At 45.5% G+C, this 18387-nt stretch overlaps 1 protein-coding gene across 1 annotated transcript in view; it reads left to right on the top strand.

Annotated features, from left to right (window-relative positions):
- Nucleotides 1-18387, top strand: part of AP3D1 (adaptor related protein complex 3 subunit delta 1) — a 437106-nt gene that overhangs the window by 113012 nt on the left and 305707 nt on the right. The window contains exons 8-11 of the mRNA XM_069217822.1: nt 13944-14017; nt 16210-16259; nt 17238-17287; nt 18288-18336. Of these exons, the coding sequence (XP_069073923.1) occupies nt 13944-14017; nt 16210-16259; nt 17238-17287; nt 18288-18336 (223 nt within the window). The remainder of the gene's footprint in view (nt 1-13943; nt 14018-16209; nt 16260-17237; nt 17288-18287; nt 18337-18387) is intronic.

Genomic DNA, 18387 nt, shown 5'->3' with positions numbered 1-18387 from the left:
CCTAGAACTAATTTCTACTCCTCCAAACATTTCCCTTGCTCTCACACACTGTCCCCAGAACACAACGTTCTGTTACAGCAAGAAGTGCAATCCCTATTACTAAAAGAAGTAATAGAAACAGTCCCAAAATCCCAACAGAGAACAGGAGTATATTCAGTATATTTCCTCAGACCAGAAAAGAATGGTACTCTCAGGCCCATTCTGGATCTCAGACCTCTAAATCTTTATATCCTATGAGAACATTTTCACATGGTAACACTGCAGGACGTAATTCCCCGACTTCAAAAACAAGAATACATGACTGCCTTAGATCTCAAAGATGCTTACTTTCATATTCCCATACATCCACCTGATCACAAATACCTAATGTTTGTAATAGCAGGAAAACATTACCAATTCAAGGTTCTTCCCTTCGGCATAACAACAGCTCCAAGGGTTTTCACAAAATGGCTAGCTATAGTAGCAGCTTACCTAAGAAGACAACACATACATGTCTTTCCTTATCTAGACGATTGGCTAATAAAATCAAGCAACACTATACAATGCTAGAAACACACTCAATACACAATAGATACCCTACACACATTAGGGTTCACAATCAACTACCAAAAATCTCATCTTCAACCAGCACAGGTTCAACCTTACCTAGGTGCTCTTATCAATACCTAAAAAGCCTTAGCCTACCCAAATGCACAAAGGATACAGGCTTTTCAAAATCTTATATCACAGATACACCCCAATCAATGTTAGACTGTAAGATTTATCATGAAACTATTGGGAATGATGCCATCATGCTTAGGAACAGTACTGCATGCAAGATTAAACATAAGAACACTGCAACAGTGTCTCTCACAACAATGGTCTCAAGCACAGGATCAATTGCAAAATCTAATGTTAGACCGCCAAACTCACAAATCTCTACAATGGTGGAATCACAATTTAATAAAAGGGCAGTAATTTCAGGACCCTGTGCCTCAGACCATAATAGCAGATGCGTCAGTGGCAGGTTGGGGAGCTCACCTCAACAACCTAACCATACAAGGGGAATGGAATTCAACGAAGTTAACTTATCACATAAACCATTTAGAATTGTTAGCGGTGTTTCTCTCCCTAAAAGCTTATCAACCTTTACTCAAGTACAAAACAATCTTAATAAAAACAGACAATATGACAACAATGTATTATCTGAAGAAACAAGGAGGAACACACTCCTCTCAACTGTCTCTTCTAGCCCAAACAATATGAAAATGTGCAATTCACAATCGGATTCCCTTGCTAGCGGAATACATCCCAGGGATACACAACCAGATAGCAGACCTACTTAGCAGGACGCAGCAACAAACACACAAATGGGAAATTCATTCTCAGGTACTTCAACAGTACTTTCAAATGTGGGGGACACCAACAAGTGAAAAACGCAAAATGACGAAACTTCGCATCCAGACAACCACACCCTCTGTCCAAGGGCAATGCTCTATGGGTCAACTGGTCAGGGATATTTGCGTACACTTTTCCCCCCTCTCCCATTAATTCCATTTCTAGTTGGCAAACTGCATCACACCTCTCTCACCATGATACTCATAGCTCCAACGTGGGCACAACAGCACTGGTACACAACACTTCTAGATCTGTCAGTAGTACCACATCGCAAACTTCCAAACTCACCAGATCTGTTAACACAGAACAAAGGACAAATCAGGCATCCCAAACCCAGTGTTCTCAACTTAGAGATTTGACTCCTGAAGTCATAGAATTTGGATATTTACACCTCCTGTTAGAATGTATGGAAGTTCTAAAGCAAGCATGCAAACCTACAACTAGACAATGCTACGATGACAAATGGAAACGATTTGTTTGCTACTGTCATCCCAAAAATATAGACCCACTTTTAGCATCAATACAGGATGCAACAGGCCAGTGTTGGTCAAGCAGTACTTAAAACCTTGTTTCAAACTACTTCAACTAGTACAGGCTAGCCACCGCTGTTTTGGCAGAAGGACTGCTTTTTAGTCTATGCATAGCATGTAGAAGTCACTCAATCCTGTGACTCGAAAATAGACTTCTTCAAAGAAAACTTGTAACACTCCGGGCCCAACACTAGATGGCGGAGTGGTATGCATAGCATGTGAATCTGCAGCACTACATGCCACGAACAGATGTACACTGGGTAAGTGACATTTTATTTATATATATATATATATATATATATATATATATATATATATATATATATATATATATATATAGACATTAGGCTTTAGGTTCTTTAAAATAAATCAATATAGCAGTGCAATGTACACACTTCTGATTAAACAAAAAAGTGAAATTAAAATCAAACATATTTTTAAACAATTTTTTGCCATGTTTCTTTATTGTTAATACATGAAACGATTATGGCGCCTAGTCACAAAAAAGTAGTACATTTAAACTTGGGCATTTACTTTCACACTCGCATGCACCAGGTGCAGGTTTCCATAAGAATTCCAATAGAAATTGCATGATTTTCTCGTTGGCAATGCACTTTCTGTGGGGAATTCTGCAATGCGATGATCAAAGAACAGTGTTTGATTCCTCAGTGCAAATCCACTGTTTCTTTTTTTCTCCACAAGGAAAACCATTTTCCCCAATAAGTCCCTATCTTCACACGTCACCAAATAAGTAGGTAAGCCATTTCCCTTCCTACTCTGGAAAGGGTATTCACACAAGTACTTGACTCGAGTAAATAGAAAGCTTTTCCAGGCAGGAAAAGGGAACAGTAGTAGTTTGTAAGAGCTTCAAAACATGCTTGCTTGTTAGTGTTCACACACTTCCAACGTATACACTTGGGCATATTCTGAAGTTTATGCCAAAATAACCTTTGTGAATATGCCTCAAAAGTGTTGAATAAAACCTTCTCTCTGCTTCGCACAAGTGATAGTGCCTTACAGCTGAAAATATTGTAAATTATACTAACAAGTAATTTTAAGCCAGTAGCATATTTCATATTCAGTATATGGCCAATATCAAGTTATACAGTTGGCGATAACTGGTATCTAAAATAGACATTTATCTGTGTTGTCTTGTTCTATTAATCATCATAACGTTACTACGAAACTTGAGCAATGTCCGTTATTGTGATGTGAGGGTCTTGGGATATCAGTTCTTAGGGAGGTTCAGAATGATATATCACAAGATGTTACTTCCTGTGATGTTATTGACACTCAAGGCATTTTGATGAATTAGCATCAGGTGGATTGTTCTCTGGTTTACATTTTAAAGTCTTCAAGAACACTCCAGGCCAGGGGTGTTTAACCAGTTTGGTGCAAGTGGCTAAGAATGTAGACATCTATGAAATTGCTCTTCCGGTTGCTTTAAGAGACAATGGCCCTCATTACAACCCGGCAGTCGGTGGTAAAGCGGCGGTAAATACCGCCAACAGGCCGGCAGTAAAAAAAAAATGGCATTATGACCACGGCGGAAACCGCCAACACAGACAGCCGCGTTAACACTCAGACCTCCACGGCGGTAGCAACAAACACCGCGGCAGTAACCGCCATCAGCCAGATGGAAGACAATGTACCACCCACAGCATTACAACAGGCCTATCCGCCAGCTTTTCCGGGGCAGTACCAACGCCGTCAAAAGTGTCAACAGTACACTGAAGGGAAATGACTCACCTCTCGATACTCAAGGAAGAACCACAACGCCCTAAAGCCCGAGCTGCACATTTTTCCAATACTGGTGTACCTCCTCATACACCAGGAACACGAACGCCGAATAAGAGGACCACAGTGAGTACTGTACCTAAGCATACAGTGGGTGGAGGGAAGGAAAAAGAGAGTGACACACACACACACACGCGCAACACCCCCACCCTCACCCCCAACACCATACACACAAACAGATGCAACAACATTACATATACACCCGTAACCCTCAGGAATAACGCAAGGACAAAAGGAATTGAGTAAAGTCAGTGTAATAGTACAATTTTAGATAAATACGTATTTAAATCAATAAACCGTATGTACAATATATACAAAAGGAGGGACAATGCCTACTCCAAAATGTCTGTGGCCTACGGGGCCATAACATATAGGCCAAGGCCACACTTGACTCCTGCCTCAATGCGGAGAGAACACTGCAGGGGCATCAGGTCGAAAAAACACATGCACCTCAGGGGGGTGGGGAATTGGGGGGTGGGGGGGTACCTTAGCCAGAAGATGGTACAATGCCACTGGCCTGGAGGGGGCTCCATGCCCACTGCTTGGTCCTGGGAAGTGCAAAGCCAGTTTCTCAAGTGGGTGGTTTGCCCACTGCTTGGTCCTGGGGAGTGCAAAGCCAGAGTCTCTCAAGTGGGTGGTTTGCCCACCGCTTGGTCCTGCGGAGTGCAAAGCCACAGTCTCTCAAGTGGGTGGTTTGCCCACTGCTTGCTTCTGGGGAGTGCAAAGCCACAGTCTCTCAAGTGGGTGGTTTGCCCAGTGCTTGGTCCTGGGGAGTGCAAAGCCACAGTCGCTGGAGTGGATGGCTTTTTCACTGGTTCTGGAGGGGCCTTTGTGCCCAGTGTGCTTCATCATGCCAAGGTGGGGGTGAGTGGATGCCTTCTTCCACTGGCTCTAGAGGGGGCTTTGTGCTGAGTGTGCTTCATCCTGGATGGTGCAAGGTCACAGTCTCTCACCTGGGTGTCAAACCGACAGGTGTTGCAGGGGCCAGGACGCACTGCAGCCCATGTAGTCACGACTACACACTGCTCGCCGACTGTGATGGCTGCTCAGTGGATGGCAGTTGCACTGCAGGTGGCGGTGCTGTCAGTGATGGAGGGAGGCTCCAGCCCTTCCCCCTACAGCCTCGCACGGCTGCCCACTGGGGCTGCTGCTGGCAGTGGTGCTGCTGGCAGTGTAGGTGGTGGTGCTGGCGGCAGGGCAGGTGGCAGTACTGGCCGCGCTGCATGTGGCGATGCCGTCAGTGGTGGCGGGAGGCTCCAACTCTTTCCCTGCAGCCTCGGACGGCTGCCCACTGGGGCTGCTGCTGCTGGTGGTGCTGGCGGCGGGGCAGGTGGCGGTGCTGGCCGCACTGCAGGTGGCGATGCTGTCAGTGGTGGGGGGAGGCTCCAACCCTTCCCCTGCGGCCTCGGACGGCTGCCCACTGAGGCTGTTGCTGCTTTCAGTGGTGCTGCTGGCGGTGCAGGTGGCGATGCTGGCGGCGGGGCAGGTGGGGGTGCTGGCCACAGTGCAGGTGGCGGTGCTCCCAGTGGTGGGGGGAGGCTCCAGCCCTTTCCCTGCAGCCTCGGACGGCTGCAGTGCCATGGCTGATGTTGTGTGCCTCTTCCTGCCCTTGGCAGATGGTGGTGCCTCCTTGCTTCTGCCAGCTGGTGTCCTTTCCTGCCCTTGCTAGCTGGTGGTGCCTCCTTCCCCTTACTGGTTGGTGGTGCCTCCTTCCCCTTGCTGGCTGGTGTCCCCTTCTTGCCGTTGCTAGGTGGTGGCCCCTTCTTGGCCTTGGCAGGTGGTGCTGGCACACTGGCTGTGCTGACGGGTGCCTCCTTGGAGCCTCTCACACCTGCAGTAGCTGCAGAAACCATAGTGGCAGTGGACTTGGTGGCTGAGGTGCTGGGCTGGGTTCTGGCCACCCTGGCCCGAAGTGAAGGACAGGGGGGAGGGGTAGGGAATAGGTCTATGTCGGTGAGGAAAAGCTTGTTAGGGACACTGGGGCGGGAAGAGGGTGAAGGTGTGGGAGTGGAGTAAGAGGGAGTGGTTGTAGGAGGTGTCTGTCTGCTGTGTTTGGGTGCAGGTGCATGGGTTGGATGCTGTTGTGAGGTGGATGGCTGTTGGGTGTCTGAGTGCTTGCGTTTGGTTACTTTGGGAGGAGGGGGCACAGACACAGTGGGAGAGGACACAGGGAATGTGTGCATGTGTCTTATCCAGGTGACTGGTTGACACCTTTTCAATATAAGTCAATAAGGACGCTCAATGAAGGACCACACGCCAATTATAAATACAATTTAGCTTTACTAGAATTTCAGGTAAATGTAGGCATTTAGCACATTAACAATAGTAGAATAAGAATAGCAATGAAAAGCATCTATGTACACTACAAAGAGCATCTATGCATATATACTTATATATATATATAAGCAAAGAGTTCATTGACCGATATAAGTTTTGATTAACTGTATACCAAAATGCATCACACTACGATGTTCAGGAAGCAGAACATAAATGAGTTGAATACTTCAGATAAGCTTTGATTTACTACACACCAAAATGCATGTTTCAGTTACTGCAGCAGGTTCACACTACGAGGTTTAGAAAGCAAAATATAAACGTGCTGAATACTTCAGGTTATAAATACAGTGCAAGCATAAATAATCAGTCATAATAATAGAGCAGAGAAAAAAGGCCTTTCATCCCTGTGTGGAACTTAACTTAGTCCACGAAATACTGGGAAGCCCTCTACCGCCTGCTTGGACCTCTCTCCCCTCTCAAGCATCATGGTCAGCAAAACAGGGAGGCAGCGCTGGGCCATGGCAGCTTTCACAACTCCATCTGCGAGCTTCAGATCCCTCACCCACACTTCAGTGCTTAAATTACCCGAAGCTTGGATTCTATCTCTTTCTGGCATTTTCTAGCTATGTTATCAGCACCTGGCTGCTCTGCCCTTCTCCAGCCTTTGTTTTCATTCCATCTTCTCCCTGTACTCTCGTTCTCAAGGTTGAGACGGAGTCTTCTACACAAACAAGCTTGAAAATAATATCATGAACTTTTCCACGTTGTTTGGGATCACACTCATCTACACTGCTCATGCTAATTAACCCTTCGTGTCACAATGTCTTCCGCACCTTTCCCTATACTGATCAGCATGGATGTGGGGGTGGTGACTGCCAGTGAGGTGCGTGTAGTGATTGGCGTGCTGGTGATGGAGGTAGTGGATGAGGATGTAGTGCATGCAGGTGAGTGGAGATGCTACTGGGAGGGAGGTGGACGAGGAGGAGGAGGACACAGTGGAGGGAGTGGATGTTGGTGTGTCTGCATCTGGATGGTGCTTGTGGGATGAAGTGTGGTGCTTGTGTTTGCCTGAGCCACTTCTGTGTGTTGATTTGGGTGAATGCAGGTCTGAAGGTGTGCTTGGAATAGGCTGGGGTTGAGGGGTTTGGGACTGGGTAGAGGAAGTTGGAGGGGGGAGGCTGGAGACCGGGTCAGTGGCTGCCATCAGTGAGTTGGCCAGATCCTAGAATGCTCTCTGTTGGGCCACCACGCCAGAGTGAATGCCCTCCAGGTATGCATTTGTTTGTTGCAAATGTCCTGCTAGACCCTGGATGGCATTCAGCATGGTTGACTGCCCAACAGAGAGGGATCTCAGGAGGTCAATAGCCTCCTCACTGAGGGCAGCAGGGCTGACTGGGGCAGGGCCTGAGGTGCCTGGGGTGAAGGAGATGCTCACCCTTCTGGGTGAGCGGGCACGGGAAACACGCTGAGAGGCAGCTGGGACGGGGGTGGCGGCTGTACCTGTGGTTGGGGTGGGCACAGAGGTGTCCTCCACTGCCAGGGAGCTTCCATCTGAGGAAGAGTCGCTGTCGGTACTGTCCCCTCCTGTCTCCGTTGTGGTGCTTCCCTTGCCCTCCGTCCCACTGGTGCCCTCACAGACGGTGGATTCAGCCTCCAGGCCCATATGTGATGCAGCTCCCTCTGTCGCTGGTGCCTCTGCTCCTCTGCCAGATTATGCTAATGCACACTAGGACAGGGTGACAAAACAAAAAGTGGGGAGAAGAGACAGAGGATACACTTGGTCAATGCCAGCAACAACACTACCGTTGGCGTACACAACTCACAGGGAACAGCCCTATGCACTAGGCCATGCACTACCAGTTACAGTGCTAGTCACCAGCCCATGGGGTACAATGCCTAACGCCATTAGCTGCGCACCTGAAACCCACAGGATCCTGCCCAGTAGTAGATGCCCACCAACATTATTGTGGTTGCAGTGCATCTGAGCTTGCCCATCATGGAACCTACACTGCCATGTTCGCCCTGGCCTAGGGGCACCCACAGCCCACATCCCCCACCAAGGTAACACCTTAGCACGCGCAAGTTGTAGCCAAACCTCCTTTTCTGGCTATTTAGGGTCTCTCCTCTGGGGTATTCTTCAGATAACGAATGCAAGAGCTCACCAGAGTTACTCTGCGCTTCCCTCTTCGACGTCTGCCAAGGATCGACCGCTGACTGCTCCAGGGCGCCTGCAAAACTGCAACAAAGTAACGAGACGACTACCAGCAACATTGTAGCGCCTCATCCTGCCAGCTTTCTCGACTGTTTCCTGGTGGTGCATGCTCTGGGGGCTGTCTGCCTTCACCCTGCACTGGAAGCTAAGAAGAAATCTCCCGTGGGTCAACGGAATCTTCCCCCTGCTAACGCAGGCACCAAAAGACTGCATCACCTGTCCTCTGGGCCCCCTCTCATCCTGACGAGCGTGTTCCCTGGAACACAGGAACTCTATCCAAGTGACTCCACAGTACAGTGATCCTTCAGTCCAAGTTTGGTGGAGGTAAGTCCTTGCCTCCCCACTCTAGACTGCAAACCTGTGTACTGCGTGATTTGCAGCTGCTCCGGCTTCTGTGCACTTCTCCAAGGATTCCTTTGTGCACAGCCTAGCCTGGGTCCCCAGCACTCCATCCTGCAGTGCTCAACCCTCTGAGTTGGACTCCGACGTCGTGGGATCCTCCTTTGTGACTCTGAGCCAGCTCCGGTTCACAAATCTTCTAAGTGCCTGCTCTGGTACTTCTGCGGGTGCTGCCTGCTTCTGTGGTGGCTCTCTGAGTTGCTGAGCGCCCTCTCTGTCTCCTCCTCCAAGGGGCGACATCCTGGTCCTGCCTGCTCCCCAGCAACACCCAAAAACCTCTACTGCGACACTTGCAGCTAGCAAGGCTTGTTTGCGGTATTTCTCCTTGGGAACACTTCTGCAACCTTCAGCACGCCGTGGGACATCTTCCATCCAAAAGAGAAGTTCCTAGATCTCTTTGTTGTTGCAGAATCCTAAGCTTCTTCCATCAGGAGGCAGCTTCATCTGGGGTTTCCTGGGCTCCTGCCCCCCCTGGACACTGTTGCGACTCTTGGCCTCTTGGAGTATATGGTTTGTGTTGCCCCTAGACCTATGTTCACCTATTGCATCCTATTGTAATCCTACACTGTTTGCATTACTTTTCTTACTATTACTTACCTGTTTTGGGTTTGTGTACATATAACTTGTGTATATTACTTACCTTCTAACTGAGGGCACTCACTGAGATACTTTTGGCATATTGTCATAAAAATAAAGTACCTTTATTTTGAGTAACTCTGTGTATTGTGTTTTCTTATGATATTGTGCTATATGATATAAGTGGTATAGTAGGAGCTTTGCAAGTCTCCTAGTTCAGCCTAAGCTTTGCCATTGCTACCTTCTATCAGCCTAAGCTGCTAGAAACACCTCTATTCTACTAAGGGATAACTGGACCTGGTACAGGGTGTAAGTACCACAAGGTACCCACTATAGGCCAGGCCAGCCTCCTACAGAGAAGTGTTCTGAAACCTTGCACACTGGCTGAAATATTCTCGGTTTATGACTCAGTGAGGATACCCATTATGCAGAAGTAAGACAACAAATAAATAACAGTTCCTTACTTATAAACGTCAGGTCAATTGCCAATTTTGAATTATGTTATCACTCTGAAATAAAGGCAGTGATAAACAAGAATAAAGTCAAACCAACAGAGATTCTAAAATAAATGCAGCCCGATTTCCCCTCCCACCAAAAAATAATGAACCAGTAAAAATCATTTTTAGTATTCAAAACAAAATTTAATCATCCTAAAAATTCCAAGCAATATATATTACAACAGCATAGTTTATTTGCTGCAAAAATATCCTTGATAAAAAAGATACATCTCCCGAACCTGGTTTGAAAAACATAAATCAAGGTTCTAGAAATTTGAAGCTTTAGTTTGTAAAATTTACAGAAAAGTCCTGTTTTTCAGCATACTGAATAGTTTTTTTTTTTTTAACAACCGTGGTATCTGTAGAACAGTATTTTCAGAAACTGCTCAACAATAATTCTCAATTTCTTTACCAATGTGAAGACCTGTTTCTACCTTAGTTTAAAAATAAATAAATCTTTATTTGCATTTTCAAGACATGTAAAGTCGCTGTCGTTAGACATCACAGTTAGCTAAGGTTATTTAAGCATATCTATTAATAACCAAGAAAGAAGTGAAAAAAACAAACAATAATAAGCAGCAATGAAGTGAATTCCCCTGTCCCTGGGAGAGCAGTAAATAAACGCAGGGGAGTCTGGCTAGAAGGAAGGGTCGCAGTCTTTCCATCCAAGCAAAAGCCCCTGTTAATACGAGTGTTTGAACCCCTAAATAACTCATGCAAACCCCCCCCCCCAACTCATTACTCCAGTTCCATCAGTTCCCTCCAGGTTCACCAGCGAGTTCCGTCCTGTCTCATCCTTTGAACCTCCCAGCCCCCCAAACACGGTCCGCCTGGTTCCCCAAAGTCTGCTGGTCTCTTTGAGCATGTTTTTCCATGCGGACCCTTTTGAGTCTACCACTGCCCACTCCAGTAAGTCCTTCGGCCACATTTCCATGGTCAGGGATGCCGGGCTGTCTCAGCAAATTGCAAGTCTGCACTTCGGTAGGACCAGGCTCAGCGGAGCGAAGCTGTATGCCATTTTACCTCCCTTTTTTGGAAGCGAGAGCAGTCCTAGAAGGCAGCTTTTCGCCTTTGCTGATGCTAAGTTTTGATTAAAAGTGTGCTGGGACCCTGCTAACCAGGCCCCAGGCCCCAGCACCAGTACCAGTGTTTTTTCCCTAAACTGTACCTTAGCTTCCACAATTGGCACAGCCCTGGCACTCAGATAAGTCCCTTGTAACTGGTACCCCTGGTACCAAGGGCCCTGATGCCAGGGAAGGTCTCTAAGGGCTGCAGCATGTCTTATGCCACCCTGGGAAACCCTCACTCAGCACATGCACACTGCCTCACAGCTTGTGTGTCCTGCCTGGGAAGGAAAAGGCTAAGTCGACATGGCACTCCCCTCAGAGTGCCATGCCAACCTCACACTGCCTGTGGCATATGTAAGTCACCCCTCTAGCAGGCCTTACAGCCCTAAGTCAGGGTGCACTATACCACAGGTGAGGGTATATTTGCATGAGCACTATGCCCCTACAGTGTCTAAGCAAAACCTTAGACATTGTAAGTGCAGGGTAGCCATAAGAGTATATGGTCTGGGAGTCTGTCAAAAACGAACTCCACAGCTCCATAATGGCTACACTGAAAACTGGGAAGTTTGGTATCAAACTTCTCAGCACAAAAAATGGACACTGATGCCAGTGTGCAATTTATCGTAACATACACCCAGAGGGCGTCTTAGAGATGCCCCCTGAACACCAACCCGACTTCTAGTGTAGGCTGACCAGTTTCTGCCAGCCTGCCACACACCAGACATGTTGCTGGCCACATGGGGAGAGTGCCTTTGTCACTGTGTGGCCAGGAACAAAGCCTGTACTGGGTGGAGGTGCTTCTCACCTCCCCCTGCAGGAACTGTAACACCTAGCGGTGAGCCTCAAAGGCTCACCCTTTTTGTTACAGTGCCCCAGGGCATCCCAGCTAGTGGAGATGCCTGCCCCTCCGGCCACTGCCCCCACGTTTGGTGGCAAGGCTGGAGGAGATAATGAGAAAAACAAGGAGGAGTCACCCACCAGTCAGGACAGCCGCTAAGGTGTCCTGAGCTGAGGTGACCCCTGCCTTTAGAAATCCTCCATCTTGAGTTTGGAGGATTACCCCAATAGGATTAGGGATGTGCCCACCCCCACAGGGAGGAGGCACAAAGAGGGTGTAGCCACCCTCAAGGACAGTAGCCATTGGCTACTGCCCTCCCAGACCTAAACAACTAAGAACATAGGAAATCAGATTCCTGCAACCTGAAGAAACAAGGAGGACTGCTGATCTACAAGCTTGCAGAGAAGACGGAAGACGACAACTGCTTTGGCCCCAGCCCTACCGGCCTGTCTCCTGATTCGAAAAACTGCAACCAGCGATGTATCCAACAGGGACCAGCGACCTCTGAAGCCTCAGAGGACTGTCCTGGACTAAAGGACCAAGAAACTCCCATGAGCAGCTGCTCAGCTCAACACCAGCAACTTCTTTGCAACAAAGAAGCAACTTTCAAAGACTTCACATTTCCCTCTGGAAGTGTGAGTCTTCATACTTTCGAGCTCCAGAGAACAAACACCACAGAGAGGACTCCCCGGCTACTGCGAGCCCATGAGTAGCCTGAGACGACCCCCCTGAGCCCTCACAGCGACGCCTCCTGACCGCGACTGCCTGTAACAAGGGACCCGAAGCCTGGAACCAGCACTGCACCCGCAGCCCCCAGGAGCTGAAGGAACCGAAACTCAGCGCAGGAGTGACACCCAGGTGACCCTCTGCCTAGCCCAGGTGGTGGCTGTCCCGAGAAGCCCCACCCCCCTGTGCCGGCCTGCACCGCTAGAGTGACCCCTGGGTCCCTCCATTGATTCTTATCTGAAACCCGATGCCTGCTTTGCACACTGCAGCCGGCCGTCCCTGTGCTGCTGATGTTGTATTTTGTATGCCTACTTGTGTCCCCCTGAGTGCTCTACAAAACCCCCCTGGTCTGCCCCCGAGGACGCGGGTACTTACCTGCTGGCAGACCGGAACCGGAGCACCCCTGTTCTCCATAGGCACCTATGTGTTTTGGGCACCTCTTTGACCTCTGCACCTGACCGGCCCTGAGTTGCTGGTGTGGTAACTTTGGGGTTGCCTTGAACCCCCAACGGTGGGCTGCCCTATGCCCAGCAACAGAGACTTGTAAGTGTCTTACTTACCTCACAAACTAATCTTTACTTACCTTCTCCAGGAACTGTTGATTTTTGCACTGTGTCCACTTTTAAAATAGCTTATTGCCATTTTAACAAAGACTGTACATGAGATTGCTTTTATTCAAAGTTCCTAACTTACCTGTGTGAAGTACCTTGCATTTCATGTGTTTACTTCAAAACTTGAACCTGTGGTTCTTAAAATAAACTAAGAAAATATATTTTTCTATATAAAAATCTATTGGCCTGGATTAAGTCTTTGAGTGTGTGTTCCTCATTTATTGCCTCTGTGTACAACAAATGCTTAACACTACAGTTTGATAAACCTACTGCTCGACCACACTACCACAAAATAGAGCATTAGAATTATCGCCACTATCTTACCTCTAAGGGGAACCCCTGGACTCTGTGCACACTATCTCTTACTTTGAATTAGTATATACAGAGCCAACTTCCTACACCCTCCGCACTTCCTTCTGCGCAGCCTGCCAGGAGGGGCATACTATCCTGCATTTCCATGCAATGTGTATGAAATCTGCAGTCGTCATGCTGCACCTGCTGTAATCAGCATCCTCTGAGGGATAAACCCTGTGGAGTCTTTGTGGGGTCAAGGACGCCCCACGCAGGTAATAGAATTGTGTTTGTTTAAATCTGGCGTTACTCGCGACCTCTTGTACTAGTGCTCTACTAGCGTGTAGCCACTCTCCGTAGTTAGAGGGGAACTAAGCCTTCATCCCATTTTTCCTTTTGGAATTCCATATCAATGTGTCTATCATCTTTGAGGGCTCCCTGCAGTCTAGAAATAAGGCCTGTGTCAGAGCCAGGATCAAATATTTTCTGGAGGACCTCCCATTTGTTGGGTTCATCTGGGAATGTCTGTTAGATCTATTTATACCTTATAGTTAAAATCATTAGTACATTTCTCTGCATCCTGATACCAAATTTATAAGGTTTTAATGCAAGTCTGGTAAAGGTAAGACGTAAGATCTAAGCAACAGATTGGGAGGTTATGAAAACCTTTAACATCTAAGAAGTTAATAACATCTTCAATTGATTTTTTTTCCCCCTTCTCTTGTTTTCTTATTGTCGGAACTAGTTTGGTGCTCTTACTCCATTAGAACCTAGACTGGGGAAGAAGCTCATAGAACCACTTACCAACCTTATACACAGGTAAGTTATGAGACCAGACTTTGTGACTATTTCAGCAATATATGAAAGGTTAGGAACAACTTTTACACTGCATGTGATAAAGAAAATGAGAGTTAAGTGCATAATTTATACAGATTTCTTAACAGTGGAACTCCTGCCACATTGTTAGTCCTTACGTGCATCCATAGGCAAAGTAATGGCTGCAAGCACTTTTAAAATGGCTGGGCTTTCGTACTGTGCCCTTCCCATTGTTTTCCTTAAACATGATGATATGGGATATATGACTCCTTGGATCTCTCGCTTCCTTACTGGAACAGTGCATTACATTAATGCATTACAATTTACTTTGATGGCTGAGGTATGAACGGAAGTTCCAAAACTTGTGTATTGTTTGGTGCCATTAACTAGCAAGTGAGATGTTTCTCACCAGTAGACAGCCCATCGTCTCCTTCAAGTTTAAGTCCCTCAAAGAGTTAATTGCTCAGGGTGGGGTTTTTCAGGATGTATGGGTGCTCAGAAGCCTACAGATGAGACTAGGATAAAAAGAACATCATAAGACTTCAGTTTGTAGGACCCAAACAGCACCCTGCAAGCCACTCCTTTTCTTAGCTAAGGCTTTCTGTGAGTAAAAGTCCTGAATCTATAAAGAAATGTATCCTCAGTGTAGACAGTCACAGATTTAAAAAGGGCAGTCCACTGCTGGATCTTTCAACTACTTATTGGTAATCATCCATATTTATTTGCTGGTGAGTGACAAAAAATAGATTCACATTCATGTAACTTGTAATGTAGATTCACACCTGGATTGCACAGTGTGCTAAACAGCCGTATCTGTAAAACAATGAACCAGCAAGCATTACAGTTGTAGTATTTGGACTTTGAATAATAGCTGCTATTTAACTTTACTAGGAATTCCTACCTCTTGTTTTGCATTTCATTCTATCAGTATGCACAGGTATTGGTTTGGAGCTCAACACTGATAATATTGTGTGTCATTCAAAAGATTCTTTATTGTTTGTATTCATAAAAATAAAAAGAGACAGCAAAGGTTGTTTTCTGTATGTATTTGTCTGTGAAAAAATAAGTAAAAAAAGGATAACGGTGGGTAATAACAGCAAACATCACAAAAACCACAAAGGAAACCAATATAGCTATGTAAACTCATGCAATTGTAGGTACAAGATGCATTGTCTTGACAAAATTTGTAAAAACACATCCTAATATTCTATTTACTCAAAGAAATCTAGCCTCAAGAGCATGTTCTTACCTGATAAACTCGGCTAATGCATATTGCACCAAATAAGCCTCCTTACAACCACCTCAGAGCAGTTGAATATTTAGTTAGAATTAGCAAACAAAGCAGCTACTTTGTGGATTGCAGTAGTGCCTCTTGTGCCAAGAGGGTATTAATTAGTGGTAGTAGAGTACAGTACAGGGTGGTGTAAGATCGGTGATCTTTTAGAATCATTTCCATATTTATGATGACAGCTGGCAGGTATTCCACCGGTTTCTATCATTGGAATTAACCTTGAAACTGGATGCCTAGTGTAGGTAGCCACATTGCATTGCGTTCATGTTTGTATCCCTCCTACTTTTCCCAGATGTTTGGAACAGATTGACATAGGAGTTAAAGTAAAGGAAGATTGCTGAACTTGTAACTCTTAAACTGATTATCAAGTCAGTGACCCATCCATCTTGCATTGAGTTGCAGCCAATGCCAGGTAGACCTTATTGACCATTATGTAACAACTGATGGTAGGACCCACATTGGGACACAAGCAAAAATGCTGGCTAGGTGTCCATGCCGTAGCCACAGGCACTCCCTGGCCTACAGAGGGTCAAGCCTAGCATATGTTCTTGTACTGGGCACAGTCTGACAAAGTCCCTCCATGTGATAATGCAGGCAGTGAAGTGTTGGGCAATTATAGTCCCAAATCAATTAAAGATGCTGGAAGTGTATCCTGTGGTTTGAAAATGTACCTGGATGACTAAAGCTTGAAAGGGACTTCTTACAGGACAGAATTGTCCTTGTGTGCCCTAGCTTAAAATTTACTTTTACTTTTACTATGGTAATGACATGGAAAAACTGAACTCGGCTTGTATATCTTCCTAGTTTGTTTATTGAAGTAGTACATAGAAAGATCTTTATTTTTTTTTCAAGGAATATACACCCACCCCTTAAATTTCTTATGAATTGCTTTGTGTTTCCACAGCACATCTGCGATGTCCCTACTGTATGAATGTGTGAACACAGTCATTGCAGGTAAGCTTTGGAAACTCTGTAGTTTGTGTAGTTATCTAAGCTGCCTTCTTGTTGCTATAAATTTGGAATTGCGTTGTTTTTATTTGTGTAGTGGGTTCAGTCAGTGACTAATTTATGTGGAAAGAATTGAGAAACAGTGGGGCATAATGAGGCATATTTTGTCACAATGTCATTGCATTCTTTTTTCTTTTTTACATGTTAACACTGTAGGCAAAGGTTCCACCTCATTAGCAGCACTCCAATACAGCCACAGGCAATTTGAAAGGTGACTTGTAGACTTTTGTGCGGAGTCTTCCCATGGATGGCAACACATCACTGCATTTTTATTCATTTTTGATCCGTTTGATCTAAAAACATTTTTTTTTGTAAGAGCTCTAAATCATGCAGCAGATGGTAGAATATGTGGGAACTGCGGCAAATCCATAATTATGTAGAAAACATTATGGCCACAGAATCATATAATGCCAGTGGCCCTTGGCAAATGACCCTAATCGGATACTGTTATGACCACTTCTGTGGTTACGAAATGTTTTAGTCCGCAAATAAAATATTCAGCCCCCAAAAACTAGATGACAGAAAATGCACATCATGTGAACCTACAATCGTCTCAAACTTCAAAGCTATTGTAATGAATAATTAACCTCAAATTCAGATTTCATCCTCCTGCCTGCTAAAAGCAGTGATGCAGCCTCCAGAGTTTATTGTAAAAGGGGCCATCAAATAATCTCACTATGCCGCAAGCCCCCAGCAGCCGTCATTTCACAAAGTAACATTCTGCAGTACTTGTTTCTGATGATTTGATTGTTAGTGGTATGGAACTGGGTAAAGAGAACAGCTTTTCTTTTTACTGAAAGGCCCTTTTAAGGTGAGGTTGGGGTAGCACATCACAAGTAGTACTTTGAAAGATGTAATTTAAGAGCCTCAACTGTGCAATGCTCCTATGCCGGTTTTATCTTTTCTTTTTTTCTTCTCCCTTAGTTCTAATTTCGCTGTCGTCTGGAATGCCTAATCATAGTGCCAGTATTCAGGTACCAATTTGGAGATATACTAACATTTGTCAGAAAAAATGTTTTTATATTTATGCATTGTTATTCTTTGGTGTAGGTTTAAACGCCTCTTAGCATCCAGCTTTCTTCTTTAAAAATATACCACCCTCTGAGAAGTTGAACTGCATTACCATTCAAGTACTTTGTTGTGGCCTATGTGTAGCGCAACTGTAACACCTGATTAGAAATTGCAGTTAGATCCTTTGTTTTGTTATTATATAGTAACTTCAGATTAACTGAGTCATTGCAGAACGAAGGAACATGAGCAGTATGTTTAAGTTTGATGTAGCTTAGACCTGTTCCAAGTGGTTCCATCAAAGCACATTCATTGTGATATAAGAGTGTTGCACACTTCCATAGAGTTATGTAACCATTACCAAGCCCATGGACATTTCAATACCTGGATGATGGGCTGTATAATAACTCTAATCATGCTGTCCACCGGCCAGAGTACAGTATACTAATAGTTACTCATTCTGTTGGAAAAATCTAGCTTGCTGTCCCAACTCAAACTAAAATCCTCAACTAAAATTACAGCTGTGCCCTGGTGTTTTTGCCCACTTGTTGCATTTGTTTTGTTATGACCACATGCTGCTTAACAGCTACTCCAGGGAGATAGAGGAGGTGATGGAGTTGGGGGATGGGGCAGGTTTCAGGGGGTGGGGGGAGAACAAATCTATAATGGAGCTTGATTTGGACTTGCATGATTTGTATTCTAATGGTCATGAGCCTCAAAGGTAACTGCACTTAACCCAACAATTTTCTGATTACTTTAAACCTTTGATTGTGACACACCTAAATACTTTAAAATGTACTGCTGCAGGCCTGGTTTTTGGTTTTAACTCAAGATTAACTACTGACTTAAGTCTACATTTAAATTCAACTGAGATGGTGTGGACTTCACACAACATGGTCAGGAACTCTCAAATGTTAATTTGGTCTTGTACATTCTAAATTGTTGACAGTTGTTTCTCTTTTTCAGCTTTGCGTTCAGAAGTTAAGAATTTTAATTGAAGATTCGGACCAGAACTGTAAGTACGTGTTCAAAGGAGGTTTCATTCTTTCAGCTGCTCCTTCTGAAC

The sequence above is a fragment of the Pleurodeles waltl genome, chromosome 12 (assembly GCF_031143425.1).
Source record: "Pleurodeles waltl isolate 20211129_DDA chromosome 12, aPleWal1.hap1.20221129, whole genome shotgun sequence".
NCBI lineage: Eukaryota > Metazoa > Chordata > Amphibia > Caudata > Salamandridae > Pleurodeles > Pleurodeles waltl.
The sequence above is the reverse complement of the archived record's forward strand: the minus strand, read 5'-3'. Positions and strand labels throughout refer to the sequence as shown.